Source organism: Lynx canadensis, chromosome B2, assembly GCF_007474595.2.
Source record: "Lynx canadensis isolate LIC74 chromosome B2, mLynCan4.pri.v2, whole genome shotgun sequence".
NCBI lineage: Eukaryota > Metazoa > Chordata > Mammalia > Carnivora > Felidae > Lynx > Lynx canadensis.
In genome coordinates, this window is record NC_044307.1 from 31,270,669 (window position 1) to 31,286,918 (window position 16,250).

The 16,250-nt window shown below is 55.7% G+C and overlaps 4 protein-coding genes across 10 annotated transcripts; 1 reads left to right on the top strand and 3 right to left on the bottom strand.

Annotated features, from left to right (window-relative positions):
* The first annotated feature begins 1,454 nt into the window (after positions 1-1,454).
* On the top strand, positions 1,455-3,923 carry RNF5 (ring finger protein 5). Its single transcript, XM_030315172.1, has 6 exons — positions 1,455-1,712; positions 2,662-2,680; positions 2,776-2,888; positions 2,999-3,053; positions 3,129-3,246; positions 3,353-3,923. The coding sequence occupies exons 1-6, from the start codon at positions 1,573-1,575 to the stop codon at positions 3,448-3,450; spliced, it is 543 nt and encodes a 180-aa protein (XP_030171032.1). The 5' UTR covers positions 1,455-1,572; the 3' UTR covers positions 3,451-3,923.
* Positions 3,924-4,110: 187 nt separating this feature from the next.
* Positions 4,111-7,596, bottom strand: AGER (advanced glycosylation end-product specific receptor). 5 transcript variants are annotated; one of them, XM_030315167.1, is made up of 11 exons: positions 6,987-7,132; positions 6,705-6,811; positions 6,381-6,573; positions 6,135-6,199; positions 5,904-5,991; positions 5,621-5,803; positions 5,378-5,505; positions 5,036-5,177; positions 4,742-4,765; positions 4,502-4,628; positions 4,111-4,378 (listed from the first exon to the last, which is right to left on the bottom strand). In XM_030315167.1, exons 1-11 carry the CDS (start codon positions 7,036-7,038, stop codon positions 4,279-4,281), a joined length of 1,209 nt encoding a protein of 402 aa, XP_030171027.1. In that variant the 5' UTR covers positions 7,039-7,132; the 3' UTR covers positions 4,111-4,278. The 5 variants fall into 5 exon arrangements, with proteins under 5 accessions (XP_030171027.1, XP_030171028.1, XP_030171024.1 ...); XM_030315168.1 differs by lacking the exon at positions 6,987-7,132 and adding an exon at positions 7,278-7,596 and having other exon boundaries at positions 6,381-6,811; XM_030315164.1 differs by having other exon boundaries at positions 6,705-7,596.
* A 737-nt stretch (positions 7,597-8,333) lies between these two features.
* On the bottom strand, positions 8,334-15,096 carry PBX2 (PBX homeobox 2). 2 transcript variants are annotated; one of them, XM_030315169.1, is made up of 9 exons: positions 12,503-12,738; positions 11,494-11,567; positions 11,009-11,256; positions 10,720-10,910; positions 10,402-10,537; positions 10,133-10,286; positions 9,650-9,738; positions 9,457-9,543; positions 8,334-9,330 (listed from the first exon to the last, which is right to left on the bottom strand). In XM_030315169.1, the coding sequence occupies exons 1-9, from the start codon at positions 12,721-12,723 to the stop codon at positions 9,238-9,240; spliced, it is 1,293 nt and encodes a 430-aa protein (XP_030171029.1). In that variant the 5' UTR covers positions 12,724-12,738; the 3' UTR covers positions 8,334-9,237. The 2 variants fall into 2 exon arrangements, with proteins under 2 accessions (XP_030171029.1, XP_030171031.1); XM_030315171.1 differs by lacking the exon at positions 12,503-12,738 and adding an exon at positions 15,015-15,096 and having other exon boundaries at positions 8,364-9,330.
* GPSM3 (G protein signaling modulator 3) lies at positions 13,644-15,420 on the bottom strand. 2 transcript variants are annotated; one of them, XM_030315174.1, is made up of 4 exons: positions 15,333-15,420; positions 15,015-15,123; positions 14,619-14,818; positions 13,644-14,395 (listed from the first exon to the last, which is right to left on the bottom strand). In XM_030315174.1, the coding sequence occupies exons 1-4, from the start codon at positions 15,372-15,374 to the stop codon at positions 14,258-14,260; spliced, it is 489 nt and encodes a 162-aa protein (XP_030171034.1). In that variant the 5' UTR covers positions 15,375-15,420; the 3' UTR covers positions 13,644-14,257. The 2 variants fall into 2 exon arrangements, with proteins under 2 accessions (XP_030171034.1, XP_030171033.1); XM_030315173.1 differs by having other exon boundaries at positions 15,015-15,175; positions 15,333-15,419.
* Positions 15,421-16,250: the final 830 nt, after the last annotated feature.

Here is a 16,250-nt window from a genome sequence, read left to right on the forward strand (position 1 = left end):
ACTTTTTTCCTGAACCTTGACAGGCCTCCGGTACTTTAACCTCCCCCGCCCTCCTCTAGGGAACTCCCAACTTCTCACCATGCCTCACTTGAGTCACGTGGGACCTTTTATCTGGGTGTTGCTGTACTGCCCTCAGCCTGTGTCTGTCCCCGCTGCCAGACACACCTTCGCCCTGCTTGAATTTACTCTCCCTGAGGTAGAGGATGCAAAGAACACTGGGAGTGGGAAGGCTGTTACCTAGTTCTGCTCCTTGGGCCACAGTGGGGGTCACTGACTGTAGAAAAGACCCAAACTCGTACAATATGCCCAAGCTCTGAAGCACCTTGCCCAAGTGCCAGGGGTCCAACCCTGGAGGAAGACCCCAGTTCTGCGGGACACATTATAGGACGGAAGGGGCGGGCCTAACCTCATTCCGCCTCGGGTCGCCCGAAAAGGGGCGTGCCTTGCCCCCTCGGTACCCACTCACAAAGAGGGTTTAAAACCTGCTTTTAAGGTTTAAAACGGGAGTCGAAGTTAACTCTGTCATACTGTGTCACATTAAAAAGGTGTGGGCCTTTAGTTCTGTTCTGCAAATCACCTAAGGAGGAGCGGGCTGAGTCCTCCAGCCGAGGGAGATGGGCTAACACCAGCTCCGCAAATATGTGTTCGCACAATCCAAACGTCGAGCTGATCCCAGTTCTGCTCCCTTCTTCACTAAAAGGGAGGGGCGAAGCCAAGCTCTGCTCTCTACGTCACCGAAGGAGGCCGGAGCCATTTTGAACCCTGAGACCCTAGTACTTGCTCTCTTGCCGAGCTCTTCGCCGTCTCTTCCGATCTCGGCCAATCAGAGGTGAAAGAAACGGCCCAATCAGCCTGGAGAGACCACAGCCGGAGGCCCCGGATGAGGCCGACCCAAAGTCTTTGAACCTCAAACCCCGCCAATCGTAGAGCAGTCACCATGGCGACAAGCTAGAGGTGAAGGGGTGGGACCAGAGAAGGCTTAACCTTCACAGGATTGGCCCACCTCTTCCCGCCGCCTGCAGCTCATGCGCACTTTCCTTAACCACCATTTTCCATCGAGTTCCAGCCAATCAAGGGCTTTGGAGCCCTAAGCTCCAAAGTCCAATAGGAATCCGGACATTCTCTGAAAGGGGAAGTGAAGGAAAGAAAGGGGACTTGTAGTAGGCGAGGCCTGTGTAGTCCCGAACCAATTGCTTATGGCCTTTGCTTATGATTGGCAGTTACTCAGACGAATAACGCTCCCCCGGGTCGGGCGACCGGACGTATCGAGTTGTTACCAATCCCGTCGCATTGCATACTGACTGAGACTGTATCAGCCAATAATCATTGTGCAAGGGCGGGACTGCGCAAACCTCACCCCTACCTTTGGACCAATCCTTTCTTTTGAACTGTGTGATTGGCGGGCACTCAGGCCAATAGTGCCTAGAAAACTTTGAAGCCCGCCCAAAGATCGTGGGCCGGAGGCGGTTTCTTGTTGGGGCGTGTGTGTGTGTGTGTGTGTGTGTGTGTGTGTGTGTGTGTGTGTGTTTTTGAGGGGATTAAGGGGTACGTAAAGGCGAAACAGAACAGTCCATGGCGGCAGCGGAGGAGGAGGACGGGGGCCCCGAAGGGCCAAACCGCGAGCGGGGCGGGGCGGGCGCGACCTTCGAATGTAATATATGTCTGGAGACTGCTCGCGAAGCTGTGGTCAGTGTGTGTGGCCACCTGTACTGGTGAGAATCCGGGAGTGGGAGAAAAGTGGGGCTCACCTCCATACTAGGGAGGCTGGGGGCGGGGTGGCATACAATCATACAGATAATAGAGGTCACGTCCCCATAGGTGAGGCCCGAGAAGGGGACTCAGTGTCTCTTTGAGTATGTGTGGGCAAGAGAGTCACGTCTGTACAGAGGAGACCCATAGAACGGAGAGTCATTGGAACTAGGAGCTGAGAGGTATGGTGTGTTAAGAAGAAGTGGGGCCGGACCGGGGGTAGGGCGGGGACAGCACATCTGTACAGGCGAGACCCGAGCTACCTTACCCCGGAAAGTGAGGGGTCTTAGCTGTACAGGTTAGACTCAAAGGTTAGGGGTGGCACACGTTGCTTGAGTAGGTTGAGACCTAGGGATGTGGAATCCCATTCAGATGAGATATTGGTAAGCAGTGGTATGACAACCTGAGGACAAGGGCACTGAAGGAGCAACCCTGAGAAGTTAAATGTTTGTGGAAATAGGGACTTTATTGAGCCTAGAAGAGAGGAAAAGGAGTAGTGGGAGAAGGTGCTAGTAAAAGGGCGTCTGGTTTGGGAGTGATAAGGCCAAGGACAGGGCTGGGACTGAAAGAGGAGATCTGGAAAGCTGTGGTTGAAAAGAACTGGAAACTAAGTCGAAAGGCAGAGAAGGGAGGAGATGGGTGTGTGTGTGTGTGTGTGTGTGTGTGTGTGTGTGTGTGTGCCTTTGTGTGTTTGGGGAGAGGAAAAGGTTGAGCATGTTGAGGATGGATATAGCTTTAGATGTTGTAAGATCAGAGAAGAAGGAAGGCCAGATTGGCATGGTAGAGGTTGCAGAAAATGGGAAAAGAAGCAGGTAGTACCTGGGAGAGGGGGTGAGATGGGACTCTATGAGGTTGGATCCTTGTCTCTTTTTCTGTAGCTGGTTTGACCTTCTTTTTTTCCCCCCCATCCAGTTGGCCCTGTCTTCATCAGGTGCGTACTCAGAGGAGATGAAGAGGGAAATGGGGAGGTCTGAGGAGTTCAAAGACCCTGCTGTGTACTGGAAACCACTTCATTTTCTCCCCCAGTGGCTGGAGACACGGCCAGAGCGGCAAGAATGCCCAGTGTGTAAAGCTGGGATCAGCAGAGAAAAGGTTGTCCCTCTTTATGGTCGAGGGAGCCAGAAGCCCCAGGACCCCAGGTGAGAGAGAGGGCCTGGTGCTGAGGGAAGATGGAAGGCTTCTGCCCTGGCAGTGGGGTGTAGAAGGGGAGAGAACACTTCTTCTTGCTAGTCCCTCTCCTATTCCTCAGATTGAAAACTCCACCCCGCCCCCAGGGCCAGCGACCAGCTCCGGAGAGCAGAGGGGTGAGTCTTGTCTGATTGTGTTCTTTCCTTGCAAAGACCTGCCCTGTTCCACTCTGACTTTCTCCACCTTCCTAGGGATTCCAGTCATTTGGTGATACCGGGGGCTTTCACTTCTCATTTGGTGTTGGTGCTTTTCCCTTTGGCTTTTTCACCACCGTCTTCAACACCCATGACCCATTGCGTCGGGGTACAGGTAAGAGCCTTCCCTCAGCTCCTAGCAGGGAGCCCTCTGAACCCCCTCAGTGCCCTTCCCAACGTAGGAGTGGATGCTTCTTCCATAGCTTTCCTCTCTCCTACAGGTGTGGATCTGGGACAGGGTCACTCGGCCTCCAGCTGGCAGGACTCCCTGTTCCTGTTTCTCGCCATCTTCTTCTTTTTCTGGCTGCTCAGTATTTGAGTTTTGTCTCCTTCCTACCCACCTCCGGCCAGAGGAGAATCAGTATTGGGGGTCCTTGCTGACCCTTCCTGACTCCTGGCCCCTCCTCCCCAACCACTCCATTTGTACTGGCTGAGGCCAACCCTGGCCACTTTCTAGGAGGGTGCGGGGAGGAGGAGTGACAGAATATGGAAGAACCTTCTGCTCTGAACTCACTGAGTAGCATCATAACTCCCAGCTCTGGGACGGGAGGACAGACAGAAGAGAATGTCTGTTTCTTCTCTCTATTGATCCTTTGCTTCCCACGAAATTTCTTGATTTGGTGTTGAAAGATGGGCAAGTCTCCCTCTGATTCTCCCCTACTTTCCCCTTGTTGATTTAACTTAATTTTTCTCTCCCCAGTGTCTATTATGGGTTCTGACTTAAGTGCTTCCTTCCCCTCACTACCTCCTTTATTATAAATTGAATAAACAAGGTGAGATGTATTGATGGAAGCTCTGCCCACCTTTGTCCTTACCTCCTTCCTTCCAGAACAGGAGCAGCTTCTCTCTAACTTGAGTAAATATCTGCGTGGTGTGGGGAAGCATGAGGGTGAGCCTCTCTCCTTCAAGGCTTTCAAGGGTTCAGGGGTGAGGGCATCTTACACATACACATACACACACACACACACACACACATGAGCAAATAGGGCAAGGTGTTTACTTCTCACTGTTGGGAGGCTCTGGTTGTGGAAGCACGTTTGGTGAGGTGGGTACAGTTACACAGGAAAGAACTAGCGTGGGGCCAGAACAGAGCAGGGGTGGGGGGAAAGAAAATGGAGGTGATGGATGGAGTCTGGCTGTGCATCCCTCAAGGCCCTGCTGCACTGCCCTCAGCTGCCTCAGGCTCCTCTGACTGATTCAGCTCTTCGCGCTCCTCCTCCTCCTCCTCCTGGTGTTCTGGGGCCTTCCTGAGGAGGAAGATGGGGGAGAATACTGCACATGGTTCCCAGCACTCCATCATTGCTCCCCCTTACCTCCCTTCTTGCTGCCTGGAAGTCTCAAGTCTGAGGTCTGTGGCTTTCTCCACTTACCTCTCCTCTCCTTGGCGTCGCTGTCTTTGCCATATGATGGCCCCAATGAGCAGGGCAGCTATCCCCAGGCCTCCCAGGATCCCCAGGGCTAGGGCTACAGTTCTCAGCCCCTGCCCTTCCAAAGAACCTGTAGAGAGATGCAGAGAAGTGAGGGCCTGGCCCCTCCCACTCACCATTCCTTTCTTGTCAACCATCCCCCCGACCATCCCCCAGTCACTTTGGCCTTTGGGAAAGCCTCACCTGCAGTTGGCCCCTCCTCTGTTTCTGAAAGACAAAGTCAGAGCAAGTTAGAAGGGAAGGTCTCAATGTGAGAGAAAGTAGGCTATTTAGTGGGAGCCCCAGTGGAGTCTTTCCCTTTCTTCAGTTCAGAGGAGAGAGGGGACAGGCTGTCTTGGTATGGCTTGAGTGGGGCAGAGGAGGCCTGGGTATGGGTACATGGAGGGGACAGTGCCAGGATGGAGTAGGGAATTCGAGTCTGCACCATCCTTTAGCCCAGCCCCAGGGTTCCTGGGATTTGGAGAGAGGTCTCCTCACCGATGATGTGGACACTGACAGCACGGCTTTCCTGGGGCCCATGGCTGGGATGGGTGGCTACACAGCTGTAGGTTCCCTGGTCCTGAGGTCTTACCTCAGAGAGGAGCAACACAGGGTTGGGGGTAAGGGGCAGGGGCACGCCCTGTGGGGAGAAGGGGGATAGGAGACTATTACAACGTGTAATACGTTTCCACACGTCCCATACTCCTATCTTTGTCTCCATATCTTCCGATATTCTGTCGTCTTCCCCAGGTCCTTGCCTGCCTCTCTATGAGCCTCCTGTCCTCCTAGTTGCCAGTGATGTGTCTGTCTACTTCCCAGCCCCCTCTCCAGGTCACTCACGTCCTTGATCCAGTGGATTTGAAGGGAGGACTGGGCAGGGGTTTCACAGGTCAGGGTCACGGTACCACCAGGAGCTACTGTTCCACCTTCTGGCTCTACCACCAATTGGACCTCCAGAGGCACAGGCTCTGGGGGTGGGGGCATGAGGTTGAGAGTTATACCTATGTGTGGTCCCTGTGGCCATGGGCTTCACTCTTCCCTCCTTGAGGGCCAAACTTTCAGGCCCTTCCCACCTCCACTCACCCCAGACGCTGAGCTGGATGGGGGCCGTGTGTAGGGCTCGGCGCCGGGGAAGGCCAGGACTGAAGCTACAGGAGAAAGTGGGATGGGGAGCTCCTCCCCGGGCTGGGGTCACCATCAGTTCTGACTGGAGTGTGAAAAGCCCTGTTTCAGGGTGTCTCCTGGTCTCTTCCTGCACGGACACTCCTATGGCGGGGAGGAGAAGGGAGGACAAGGCAAGACCTCCCAGGGTGGATATGGGAGGGGTCAGAAAGAAGGCAGCAGGAGGGGGAACTTTGGGACTTACCTTTGCCATCAGGTATGAGGGGTTTCCCATCCAAGTGCCAGTTAAGAGTTCCGGCAGGGTAGCCCCCCTTGGACAAACATGTCCCCACCTGGGGAGAGAGTAACCATCATCTTTGAAAATAAAAGACTACACACACATGCGCACACAAATGCATACACCTACACGGACACGGCTTACACCCCCTTCCTCTTCTCAGGACTGCTTTCTACTTCTCCCCTTTTCTTCCACTACCTTATTGGGGACACCAGCCATGAGTTCAGAGGCAGGATCCACGATTTCTGGCTTCCCAGGAATCTCTGAAGGAGGGAAAATTTCAATCAGAGGCTGCAGCTCTGAAGACTCTCATACCCCAGGTGCGGGAACTGGGGCATCTGAAGTCACAGGTTCTCACACACCAGGGCCAAGGAGTCAAGGGCTGGGGTTGAAGACTTTTCCTTAGATGAAAGGTGGGCCATGGAGAAGGCCCTGAACTCTTACGGTAGACTCGGACTTGGTAGGTTGACCTCGTCTCCTTTCCATTCCTGCTTTTTGCCCGGCACCGGAAAGTCCCCTCATCCTGGATCCCTACTGCCGGCAGGAGGAGGGAGCCATTGGGGAGCACTCGAGCTACACTATCCCAGGGGCCTCCCTGGGGAGACAGGACCTTCCAAGCTTCTGTTCGGCCTGTGTTCTGGGGACAGAGGAGAGGGGCCTGAGCAAGGCAGGTCCTTTGGGAAAGGACTCCTGAGGCAGGGAGGTGGGGATACACATCATCACTGGTCTCTCTGGAAGTGGGGAAGCTGTGACAGGAGCCCTGCTTACCAGTTTCCATTCCAACTGCTGGGGTGGTTTCTTGGGGGCCCCCCTACAGTTCAGCACCAGTGGCTTCCCAATCCGGGCTGTGACGTTTCGGTCGCCTACTACTGCCCCTGGGAGACAGTACAATGGTGGAAGGGTAGGAGGGAAATGGGGGCTAATAAAACTAGGACAAGGTGGGTGAGGGAGCTTGAAGAGCAGTGCCCAGGTTCCAGGAAAGTTCTGGGCAGATTTGGGGAGGACAGAGTGCTTTCTGCAGGGAGGATTGGTGTGAGGGGAGTGGCTCACCCCACAGACTGAAGACCAGCACCCAGGCTCCAGCTGCTGCCCCTGCTGCCATCCTGCTTCCTTCCCAGGCTCCTTGCTCTGTCTGCCCCTCACTGCTGTGGCCACCGCCCTAGGTGGGGCTTGCACCTTCTCCCCTACCCCCATCTTCCCGTCCTGTCCCGTCACAGGGAATGCTAGGAATTCATGCTTCTTGGACAAGAGTACTTCAGATACTGGGAGAAAGTTATCACCCCACCCTTAGGCACTGCCAATCTCTGGGCCCAGCCATATCCATGGGGGTGGGGAGTGTACCTCCTAGGGTCTCTTCTCACTCAGGACCCCCAACCCATCCCGTCAGTCCACGGAGGGCTTGCCTGGTAGACAACTGGAGACCACTGAGGGCTTGCCTGGTAAGACAATGGGAGCTCCATATGGCTTAGGCAAGGTTGCTAGGCAACAGGGTTCAGGCCAGGCTTTTTCCCTTGAGGAGGGGGTGAGGGTGAACCCTGGGGCCTGGGTGGTGAGGGCAAGGCTGGGGGAACTTGGGAAAAACACGTTTGGGGCTTTATGAGAAAAAGATTTTTTTTTCTGGGGTTTTTCATGTTTTTGAAAATAATTCTCAACTAAACCCAGGGAAAAAAGAAAATTCTTTATTTAAAACTGTGTGTGTGTGTGTGTGTGTGTGTGTGTGTGTGTGTGTGTGTGTGTGTATGTGTTTTCTTTTTTCCTGTGAAACTACAAGTTTACAAGTGAGGAGAGAACTGCCCCCAGCCCGTGCCTCCCACCCACCACCCATCACCCATCTAACCTGCTCCCCTTCAGTCCTGCCTGGATCTTTGACAGAAGAGGTTCCCCACTAGGACAGTCTCGTAAAATCCTGAGGATGTTTGAGGGGTTCAGATGGTAAGAGTTCTGGCCAAGGATGGGACATTGGTGACTTTACTTTCCCACATACCTGGCTTTTTGCAACCTCCCTCCTCTCTCTCCCCACCCTCCTGATTTTGGACTGAGAATAAAAGATGCCACATTTCTGGGGAAATGGAGGGAGATAACATAACACAAGCACCCAACCCACATTAACATATTTGGCAATAAGCCCCTCCCCATTCTTCCCCCTCCAATCTGCAAATAGTAGTTAAAAAAAAAAAAAAAAGATTTAAAGACGTGTCACTCACAGGGAAAGGTGGCATTTCCTCAAAGTTACTGAGTCCAGCCCTGCCCAAGGATTGAGGGAAGTGGGGGGTGGGGACAGGTCAGCAGAGCAAGCCCCTGACTATCTCCACAGCAAATGCAGCAAAGAGCTGCCTGCATAAGCAAAGAACATCCAACTAAGTGATTTTAGGGGTGCAGGCTTGGTGCCCTGCTAAATGTACTTTCTGGTGGACAGGACTGGAGCCAGCTGGGCCTCTTTACAAGTTCTATTTGTTCCCCTTTCTCTTATCATGACCCCTTTGGCTATCACCCCTAACATGGGAAAGCAAGAAATTAAAAAAAAAAAAAAAGTCAATATATTTATAAAAACATCTACTTCCCCAAACTAAAAATTAAGAACCAATAACAGCAACAAAAATTTTTCAAAATACAGATGGATCCCAGGGTTTTGTTTCTTTCCTTAACAAAACAAAACAACAACAAAAATTCAACCCCAAAGCCCAGTCAACAATTCCCTAAAGTAGCAGAAACTCCCTCCGAGGTAGATATCTGAGTCAGACACTCTAGTCCACCGAGCGATTCTATTGGTTTAAGATGAGCTGCGTATGAGGTAATAAAGCCATCTGGAGGGGCAGGGGGTGGGGAGGCACAGGGTTCATGGCCCATGTCCTCTGTCCAGAAGGTGTGTCCCCAGTTTTGGCATCTCTGGTTGGGCAGGGCTGGCTTCTCCACAGATCCCAGAGCAGATAAGTGGGGTGGGGGAGCCCAGAGAAAAGAGAGAAATGGAATATAGTACGGGGTGGAGGGGGATGGAAAGCCAGCAGAGGGAAAGGGATCTGAACAATAGGATTCTGGGTTTTGTGACAGAAAGGAAGAGAAAGGCTGAAAAAAAAGTTAAAAAGAGGGAGACAGACCCCACTCTCCCCTTAGGGGAGCCCATTCTCCCTGCCACGTAGTCAGCACCCCCAGCACTGAGAGAGTCTGGTTGGGGAAGGGATGACCCCATTTGCCCTTCTCTGTCTTGTGCTTCTCCTGTGTCTGGGGTTTGTCCTCTGGATGCCTGTGTCCTCTTCAAGAGTCGCCTTGTGAGCCCCCACCCCTGTGGCCCTGAGGGGCAAGATCAGTTGGAAGTGTCAGAGTGAACGCTCCCTGGTCCCTCTGTTGGGGACGTCACTGAGGATGGGGTTACAGCCTCCTGCCAGCCACCGTTTGCCTGAAAAAAGAGAGAGACGGTTGGGGCAGGGCTCTGGGAAGTCTAGTGTGGGGACAACACTGCCAGCGAAAAGGCCCTCTTGTCCTGGTGAGAGTTGGACAAAGAGAGCTTCACGTATCCACTCACCCTCATTTCCCGAGGGCTGTACATCTGGCCTCCCCCAAGGTTATCCCCGTAGCCCCCTGGCCCCATTGAGTGTCGGAGTGATTCCACCTGCAAGCAGCAAAGAAGGATATGACACAGTGACGAGTCTTATACCTTGAAGAGAGGGAAACCGAGTTTGGGAAAGCCCTACTCAAGGGGAGATGGGCCACCTGACCTGGGAAGCAGAGTAGGAATCTCCGTTGAGCCCGGGCATCCCCAGAAACATGTCTCCGGATCCTGAGAGATTGAAAGAGCCGCCAGAGCCTTGGTGGGGGGAGAGTAGAGAAGGGATTAGAGAAGAGTATAACACAGCCTTTGACGGCAGACAGGATTCTCACCACAGCTCTGGTTTCCAAAAAGCCCTATGAACTAGTTCTGGGGGTGCACCGCTATACGCAAATTATCCATAAGACAACACTGCAACACTCAGAAGGAGCAGGCAGTTTCTGAGCCTCCCCCCTCCGTCCCTGGCCACTTGCTGGAAGATAGAAGTAACTTCGCTGGAGTGGCCTCTGTTCCCTGACATCTCCATCCCATCTCAGCTAGGTCCTTCTCACCCCCAAAGGCCCCCTCTCAGCTGTGATCCTGCCTAGATAGGAAGTGGGAACAAAAGCAGGAAGCGTGCAAGACAGCCAGCCAGGATGGCAGTGGGGTCCACCTGCAGACGAAGGGGGTGTCGGGGAGCTGGTGCGGCTGTGGCCCCCCTGGGTGACTGACACGGCGGTCTTGACAGCATAGATGTTTGCCTCCTCTTGGAACTTTCCAATATTTTTCTTATACCGAATCCGCTTGTTGCCAAACCAGTTGGAGACCTGTGGGGTGTTGAGCAGAAAGCAGGGTCAGGTAGAGAACTTTATGTTAAGTCCCTCAGTCAGTAGAATCAGAGAGCTTTTGACCTGAAAACTCCTCCCCAAGCCTCCCCAATACCTGAGAGACAGTGATTCCGCACTTCTTGGCAAGCTCCTCCTTAGCCTCCTCACTAGGATATGGGTTACTCAGATGCGAGTAGAAATACTCATTGAGGACCTCAGTGGCCTGTTTGCTGAAGTTGCGGCGTTTTCGTCTACAGAAGAGGGAGAAAGGTGGTGAGGAGGCCGGCTGTTCGGGCAGGGCCTCCATCTTGCCTAACTCTGGAGAATGCCACTGCTATAGGGTACCATGTTGTGTTGCACGGTGGCCCAGGGGCTTGGAGAAGAATGGGAAGGAGCCCAGGGTTGGGGGCTGGCCTGGGCCTCTGAGCCCCACCTGGCATCCAAGAAGCGGGAACGCAGGATCATGACAGCCTCACAGGTGCTCTGCTTGAGCTGCATCTGGATGGCGCTGAACTTCCGATGGATGATGCTCACCATGCGCTCCATCTCCTTGGGTGCCACAGGCCGTGTGCGGCTCTGTTCCCTCAGCAGGTTCATGACGTGGGTTGTGAACTCGTTACACGCCTATAGTGGGAGCCAGTGGGTTGTGAGGAGGGGCCCTTTGGCCCTGGGATTCCCCTCAGGAGCCTCTCCTTTCACCCACTCCAGCCTTGTCTCCTCACCTGCTCATATTTCTCCAGCTCCGAGTGGTAGATGTGGCGGATCTGAGCAAGTTTGCTGCGATAGTCCGAGTGTTCGATGGAGTTGTCAGGGGACACGCCGCCCCCGGAGGCTGCTGCGGCCGCAGCTGCTGCCGCTGAGCCCCCTCCTTTCTCAGGCCCAGCCACACCCTCTGCCAGAAGCATGTTGTCCAGGCGCATCAGCTGTGGGTCCACCGGCTCCTCCTCTTGGGAGCTTCGAATGCTAAGGCCTAGCATACAGGCCAATGAACTTAGGGACCCAGGGAACCCACAGCCAGCTCTCAGCCCTCCTAGTGTCTTCCTGGAGACCCAAGTTTCCAGGTTTTGGTTCCCTCCCTAGTTCCCCTTAGCAACTTCTCTAACCCCTACTGTTCTCAGGGCCCCAGGGTATCAAACTCTGAGCCTGAGTCCTATAAAGAACAGGATTCTGTCCCCAGAAGGGAGAAATCAGAGGGGGTCCCACATACCGGTTTTCTCCTTGATTTCACACAGGACACTAAAGAGAGCAGGCTTCATGCGGTGGCAGTTGAGGGCGTGTTTCCTTGGGAGGAAGGGGAGAGAAGAGTTGAGGAGCTATAGAAACAGAGGAGGGATCGAGTGAGGGAGACCATGAGGGTGAGAGGGGAGCCTCCGAACCAGCAGGGAGGTACAAAGTGGGGGTGGGGGCAGAATGGAGTTGGGGGGGTTCTTGGGAAGAGATCAGCTCCCTGAGTGTGGAAATGTGGGGAAGCTGCTTGGCTTAAGGAAGATGGAGGGAAGATGCAGGCAGCAAGATAAAGGCACTGTGGGCATGCACGGGGGCTGTGGAAATGGGTCTACAGGGGTAGAGAAGGAGAGTTTGGGGGTGACTGCTGACATGAGGGTGACTAGGTAGACTGCAGAGGAAAAGAGATGCAGACTGCAAGAAGAGTCAGAGTTTGAGGTGCCAGAGAGGGGTTGGAGGAGTTGAATATAGATGTGTGTGGAGGGTCCTGGGACTGAACAAGGCAGGAGGCTCTGATGTTCCTAGTGTCCCGCTGAACAGGGGCCAAGGGTGGGGGAGGACCCTTGAAGGCTGGGCCATGGTGGAGAGGAGCGGTAGGAGCTTTGGGAAGGGCTGTGGAGGTCCCCAGGCCTGGAGAGTATGGGGGTGGGCTGGGAGGAGAGTTAAGACAGCATAGCAGTTTCTTAGTCTGAGAGCCAGAACAGGGCTCTGGAGATGGAACATGTTCGAGGGAGTATGGGGGTCAGTGGGGAGTTTGGGGGGGGGTGAGGCCACCCTGGGTTCCCCTCTTTGAAGGTTTCAGGGCCTGGGGGTGAAGGGAGGTTCGTGAAGGAGGGCTTATCTTGGAGCTCCCAGGAGTAAGGAGAGAAGAGAGCTTTAGGATCCTGGAGCCGATCCTGGAGTAGGGGGTGGGGGCGACTCCCAGAAGATTCAGAGCTTGTGAATGGGGTTTCTGCTGGGTCTGTGTGGGGTCCCGGGGTGGGGGCACTCACTTGGCCTGGGCCTCGTCCAGGCTCTGGTCGGTGATGGTCATTATCTGCTGCAGAATGTCCCCGATGTCTTGCTTCCCTCGGCCTCCCGGGACCCCCCCGCTACCCCCACCGGGGTCTCCGCCACCGGGAGGCTCGCCAGGGCCCCCAGGCTCCCCACCCACCAATCCCAGGCCCCCCCGGCCCCCACCTGGAGGGGGCGGCCCCAGCAGCCGCTCGTCCATAGTTGGGGGGGGGGCCCTGAGGCCCCCTCCCTGCTCCGCCCCTCCCCCCGCCTGGTTACTTCCCCCCCCCACAAACTCGGTGGGGCCGCTGCTCCCTCCGCCCCAACCCCCGCCCGTCTCCCCCCTCCCGGCTCTCCCGGAGGTTCACCCCGGCCCTGAAGGGAGACCTGGGGTACCGGCTGGGCCCCCCACAGGAGACCCCGGCCCCCGGCGGCGGAGAAAATGGAGCCGGAGAGAGAGAGGAGGCCCAAGCGGGGGTGTGTGTGAGAGAGAGAGAGAGAGAGAGAGAGAGGGAGGAGGGAGAAGGGGGGAGCGAGGGAGGGAGGCGGGGGGGAGGGGAGCGGGAGAGGAAGAGGAGGGGAGAAGAGAGGAGGAACAGGGAGGAGCTGGGGGCGGAGAAAGACACATAGAAACAGAGGAACTAGCATCGAGTGGAGGAGGGGAGAGGGAAGAGGGGACGAGGGGAGGAGACTAGACCTTGTTTGGGGGGGGGGATATGCTTAGGCCAGGGGGCTGGACTTCGGTGGCCTCGGAAGGGCGGGGTGGGGGTGGGGAGGCGTATTGGGGCTCAGGGGCCGCAACTTGGGTTCTGAATTAGGGAATCTAGGTGTTGTGGACTCCGGCCCCTAGAATCCCTGGGTTCACAGACAGCTCAGTTCATATTTCTTCTCCTAATGACTCCCCTCCCTGTTCTACTTAATTAAAACCAGGAGAGGGGGGGCTGGGGGGGGTATAATTAGGGAGGTCTCCAACCGCTGCTTAATGAGCCAGTAATTAACCAGCCAGGGAGGGGAGCTGGCCTCTCGCCAAAGTAGGGAAAGAGGCGGCCTCTTGGCCTCACCTTCCTATCCCCTCCTCGGCCCCCCCCCCCCCCCCCCCCCCCCCCCCGCCTCGCAGCCCCAAACACCAGTCTTTGTCAGTCCAGAGGAGAATTACATTTATTCATACAACCAAAACATCGGACTCGGAGCAGCAGTGGGGAGGGAGGGTGGGCAGTGCTAAGTGTCCACAGCCTGTAGGCCCCTCAGTCCTGGGGTGGGAGTGCTGGTGGTGGGGTGGGCGAATGGTCTTACCTTTTTGTAATGCCCTCTCTCCCTTTCTTCTTACTGGGAAGGAGGGTGGAACTGTCTCTCAGGCCCTAACTTTGGGAGATTTGCCTTCTCTTGGGAGATGGAGGGCTGAGCCCTCAGATCCTGCCTAGTGGCTAGACTACTGGGGGTATCCCCACAGCTCAGGACCAAGACTTCCAGCCACTCCTTGGGATCAGGGGAGGGGGTGGGGTGTTCCTCAGTGGCTGGGATCTTCTCACTGCTTCAAGCTCCCATGTACTGGGGGAGGGAGTTAAATGACCATCCTACCCTATTCCCAGGACTTTCACCTCCTCTGTTCCTTGGGAAGGTGGATGAGGATGATGGATATTGAGATTTCTCCTGGGTCTTCCAGTCTCTGGTGCCCCTGCCAAGCAGGGGTTGAGGGCATGCTGCCCAGCTTTGAGCCCCAGGAGTGTGGAGGGGCTGGTGGAGGGGCTCACGTCTCAGCAGGTATGTGTGGGGGGCCGGGACCTTTGCTCCTCCATTCGACCTCCACCCTGAACTCTCAGCAGCAACTCCAGGAGCTCCTGTCCCCCTGGGGGTAGGGGAGGCTCTGACCGCTGGGCTTCCATCCGCTGGCACTAGAGGAGTGGAGGGAAGGGAATGTTGGTGAGATTTTAAGAGGGGCAGGCCTTGCAAGGAGCCAAGGCTGGCGAGAGGGGTATGTAGGATACCTGTGATGGGGATGGAGGGACCGGGGCCTGGCCAGGGGGTAGATGGTGGGGAGGAGGGGTAGGGCCCAAAAGAGAACAAAGGCCAAGAGACCAGAAAGCCTGGGTCTTGCCTTCTGGGGAGGTGTCTCACCTGGTGACTGAGGATAGTGCTGTAGAGCTGTTCTCTGTCCTCAAGAGGCCGAAGTGGGGCTGGGGCTATGCTTGGGGGGTTCTGGGGGATGTGGAAGGTGGCTCTTTGCTCCTCTAGGCGGCGGGACTGGGCCTCAGCCACCAAATCCAGAAGGAGCTCAGTCTGCACGGAGAGCAGGGAGGCCGAGCGGGGCCCCAGGGCTGGGGAGAGGAGGGGTAGGGCTCAGAGACCCAGAGAAGTTGGCAGACAGGAGGGGTGGTGGTGCTAGATGACTTGGAGTGAGAGCTGAGGGGGTGCAATGAGGAATCAGGAGGAGGTGGGGAGAGGGCCTTGGTAATGGGATCAGGAAGGATGTGGGCACCAAGGTGAGGGAGCTCCCTGGGCGAGTGAGGGTACCTGTGTGGTGGGTCCCTGGAGGAGGAGGGGACGGAGGAGCAGATCGCCAAGGCCGAGTGGTGGTGTTCACAGGGGGCCAGCCATGCTCATCCTGATGGGTGCCCTGATGCTGGGAGACATCCGGTCCAATCAAGTGGGGGTGTGGTGGGCAGGGGGCTAGGCTGACAGCCCATTTCCTCTTTCTGTGTCTCTGTTCCTGCCTCAGTTTGCCCAAGCCCTTCCAAGTCCCCCGAGTCCCCTTTCACTGCGTCCCTGCCCCACATCCTCTTACCTCCCTCTCTCCCAGTGTCAGCCTCCCCAGCCCAGTGCGCAGCTCACCTGGTCACCATTCTCTTCTTCCTGGGGTCTCTCGGCCTCCATCCCCTGGAGGGGAGAAATTGATGGGGGTGGGGTAGCTGGGATTTGGGAGGAGGGCTGGAACCCTAGGTTCCTGAGGGGAGTGGGGGCTGGAAGGGGTGGGGGTGAGCCAGGGGCTGGATGCCTGGGTACTGAGCAGGAAGCTGGGTTCCTGGTCAGCCCCCCCACGGGCCCCGCCCATCCCTGTCAACTTCCTCCAGTTCTGTTTTCCCACCCAAACTACTTGCTCGACCTCTCTCGCCCCAGGGGAGCACAGAGACTGGGAAAAGCGTCTCCAGCTGCAGTAGTGGAGGGGGTTTATCATAGAGAATGACTCTTGGCCTTCACATCTCCAGAGGTTCAGTAGTCCCTCAACCCTAGGCTCTGTTCTTTCCACTCCCCTCCTCCCCTTCAGCTCTTTCTGTCAACACAGGAACTAGCTACACAGGAAGTGGTTTTACTCCTCAGAACCCCCCCCCCCCCCGCCCACTCCCCCAGGTCCCCTTCCTAAGAGGACCCTGATGTAGGCTTTGTCCCTCTTCTGTGTCCCAGCTTCCCACAGACTTATGGGGACTGGGAGGGGCATGGTTCCAGTGGGAAGCAAAGTACTCAGACCCAGGGATGTTGGGCCCTCAAACATGTACATATACCCCTAGCAGTGGCTCCAACACACAGTAAGTATTCAATAAATATGTGTTGGATAGTTATCCCTGCCCTCTAGGTGCTTATAGTCTATATTCAGGGGACAAGATATGTACCAAATATGAGACAAGGGGCAGGGGAAACTTTCCTCTGGTTATGAATGAAGGGTATAGAAATGGAAAAGGGAGATGACCTTCTCCCTGGCTTGGTCTCAATACTGGTCAGGCGCGCTGGCACCAGGGTGGGAACAGGATAGAG

What these genes read in the sequence shown, in the direction of transcription:
- AGER (XM_030315164.1), bottom strand. Translation starts at nt 7,130, where the DNA reads ATGGGGGTAGGGGAGAAGGTGCAAGCCCCACCTAGGGCGGTGGCCACA. An exon ending in CTACCAAGTCCGAGTCTACC is followed by an intron (nt 6,200 to 6,380) that starts GTAAGAGTTCAG and finishes TCCCTCCTTCAG; the next exon opens with AGATTCCTGGGAAGCCAGAA. An exon ending in CATCCAGCTCAGCGTCTGGG is followed by an intron (nt 5,506 to 5,620) that starts GTGAGTGGAGGT and finishes CCCCACCCCCAG; the next exon opens with AGCCTGTGCCTCTGGAGGTC.
- GPSM3 (XM_030315173.1), bottom strand. An exon ending in TCCAGGGACCCACCACACAG is followed by an intron (nt 14,819 to 15,014) that starts GTACCCTCACTC and finishes TCCTCTCCCCAG; the next exon opens with CCCTGGGGCCCCGCTCGGCC. An exon ending in GCACTATCCTCAGTCACCAG is followed by an intron (nt 14,396 to 14,618) that starts GTGAGACACCTC and finishes CCACTCCTCTAG; the next exon opens with TGCCAGCGGATGGAAGCCCA.
- RNF5 (XM_030315172.1), top strand. Translation starts at nt 1,573, where the DNA reads ATGGCGGCAGCGGAGGAGGAGGACGGGGGCCCCGAAGGGCCAAACCGC. An exon ending in CAGAAGCCCCAGGACCCCAG is followed by an intron (nt 2,889 to 2,998) that starts GTGAGAGAGAGG and finishes CCTATTCCTCAG; the next exon opens with ATTGAAAACTCCACCCCGCC. An exon ending in CCCATTGCGTCGGGGTACAG is followed by an intron (nt 3,247 to 3,352) that starts GTAAGAGCCTTC and finishes TCTCTCCTACAG; the next exon opens with GTGTGGATCTGGGACAGGGT.
- PBX2 (XM_030315169.1), bottom strand. Translation starts at nt 12,723, where the DNA reads ATGGACGAGCGGCTGCTGGGGCCGCCCCCTCCAGGTGGGGGCCGGGGG. An exon ending in CTGGACGAGGCCCAGGCCAA is followed by an intron (nt 11,568 to 12,502) that starts GTGAGTGCCCCC and finishes CTTCCTCCCAAG; the next exon opens with GAAACACGCCCTCAACTGCC. An exon ending in GACACCCCCTTCGTCTGCAG is followed by an intron (nt 9,739 to 10,132) that starts GTGGACCCCACT and finishes CCCCCCACCAAG; the next exon opens with GCTCTGGCGGCTCTTTCAAT.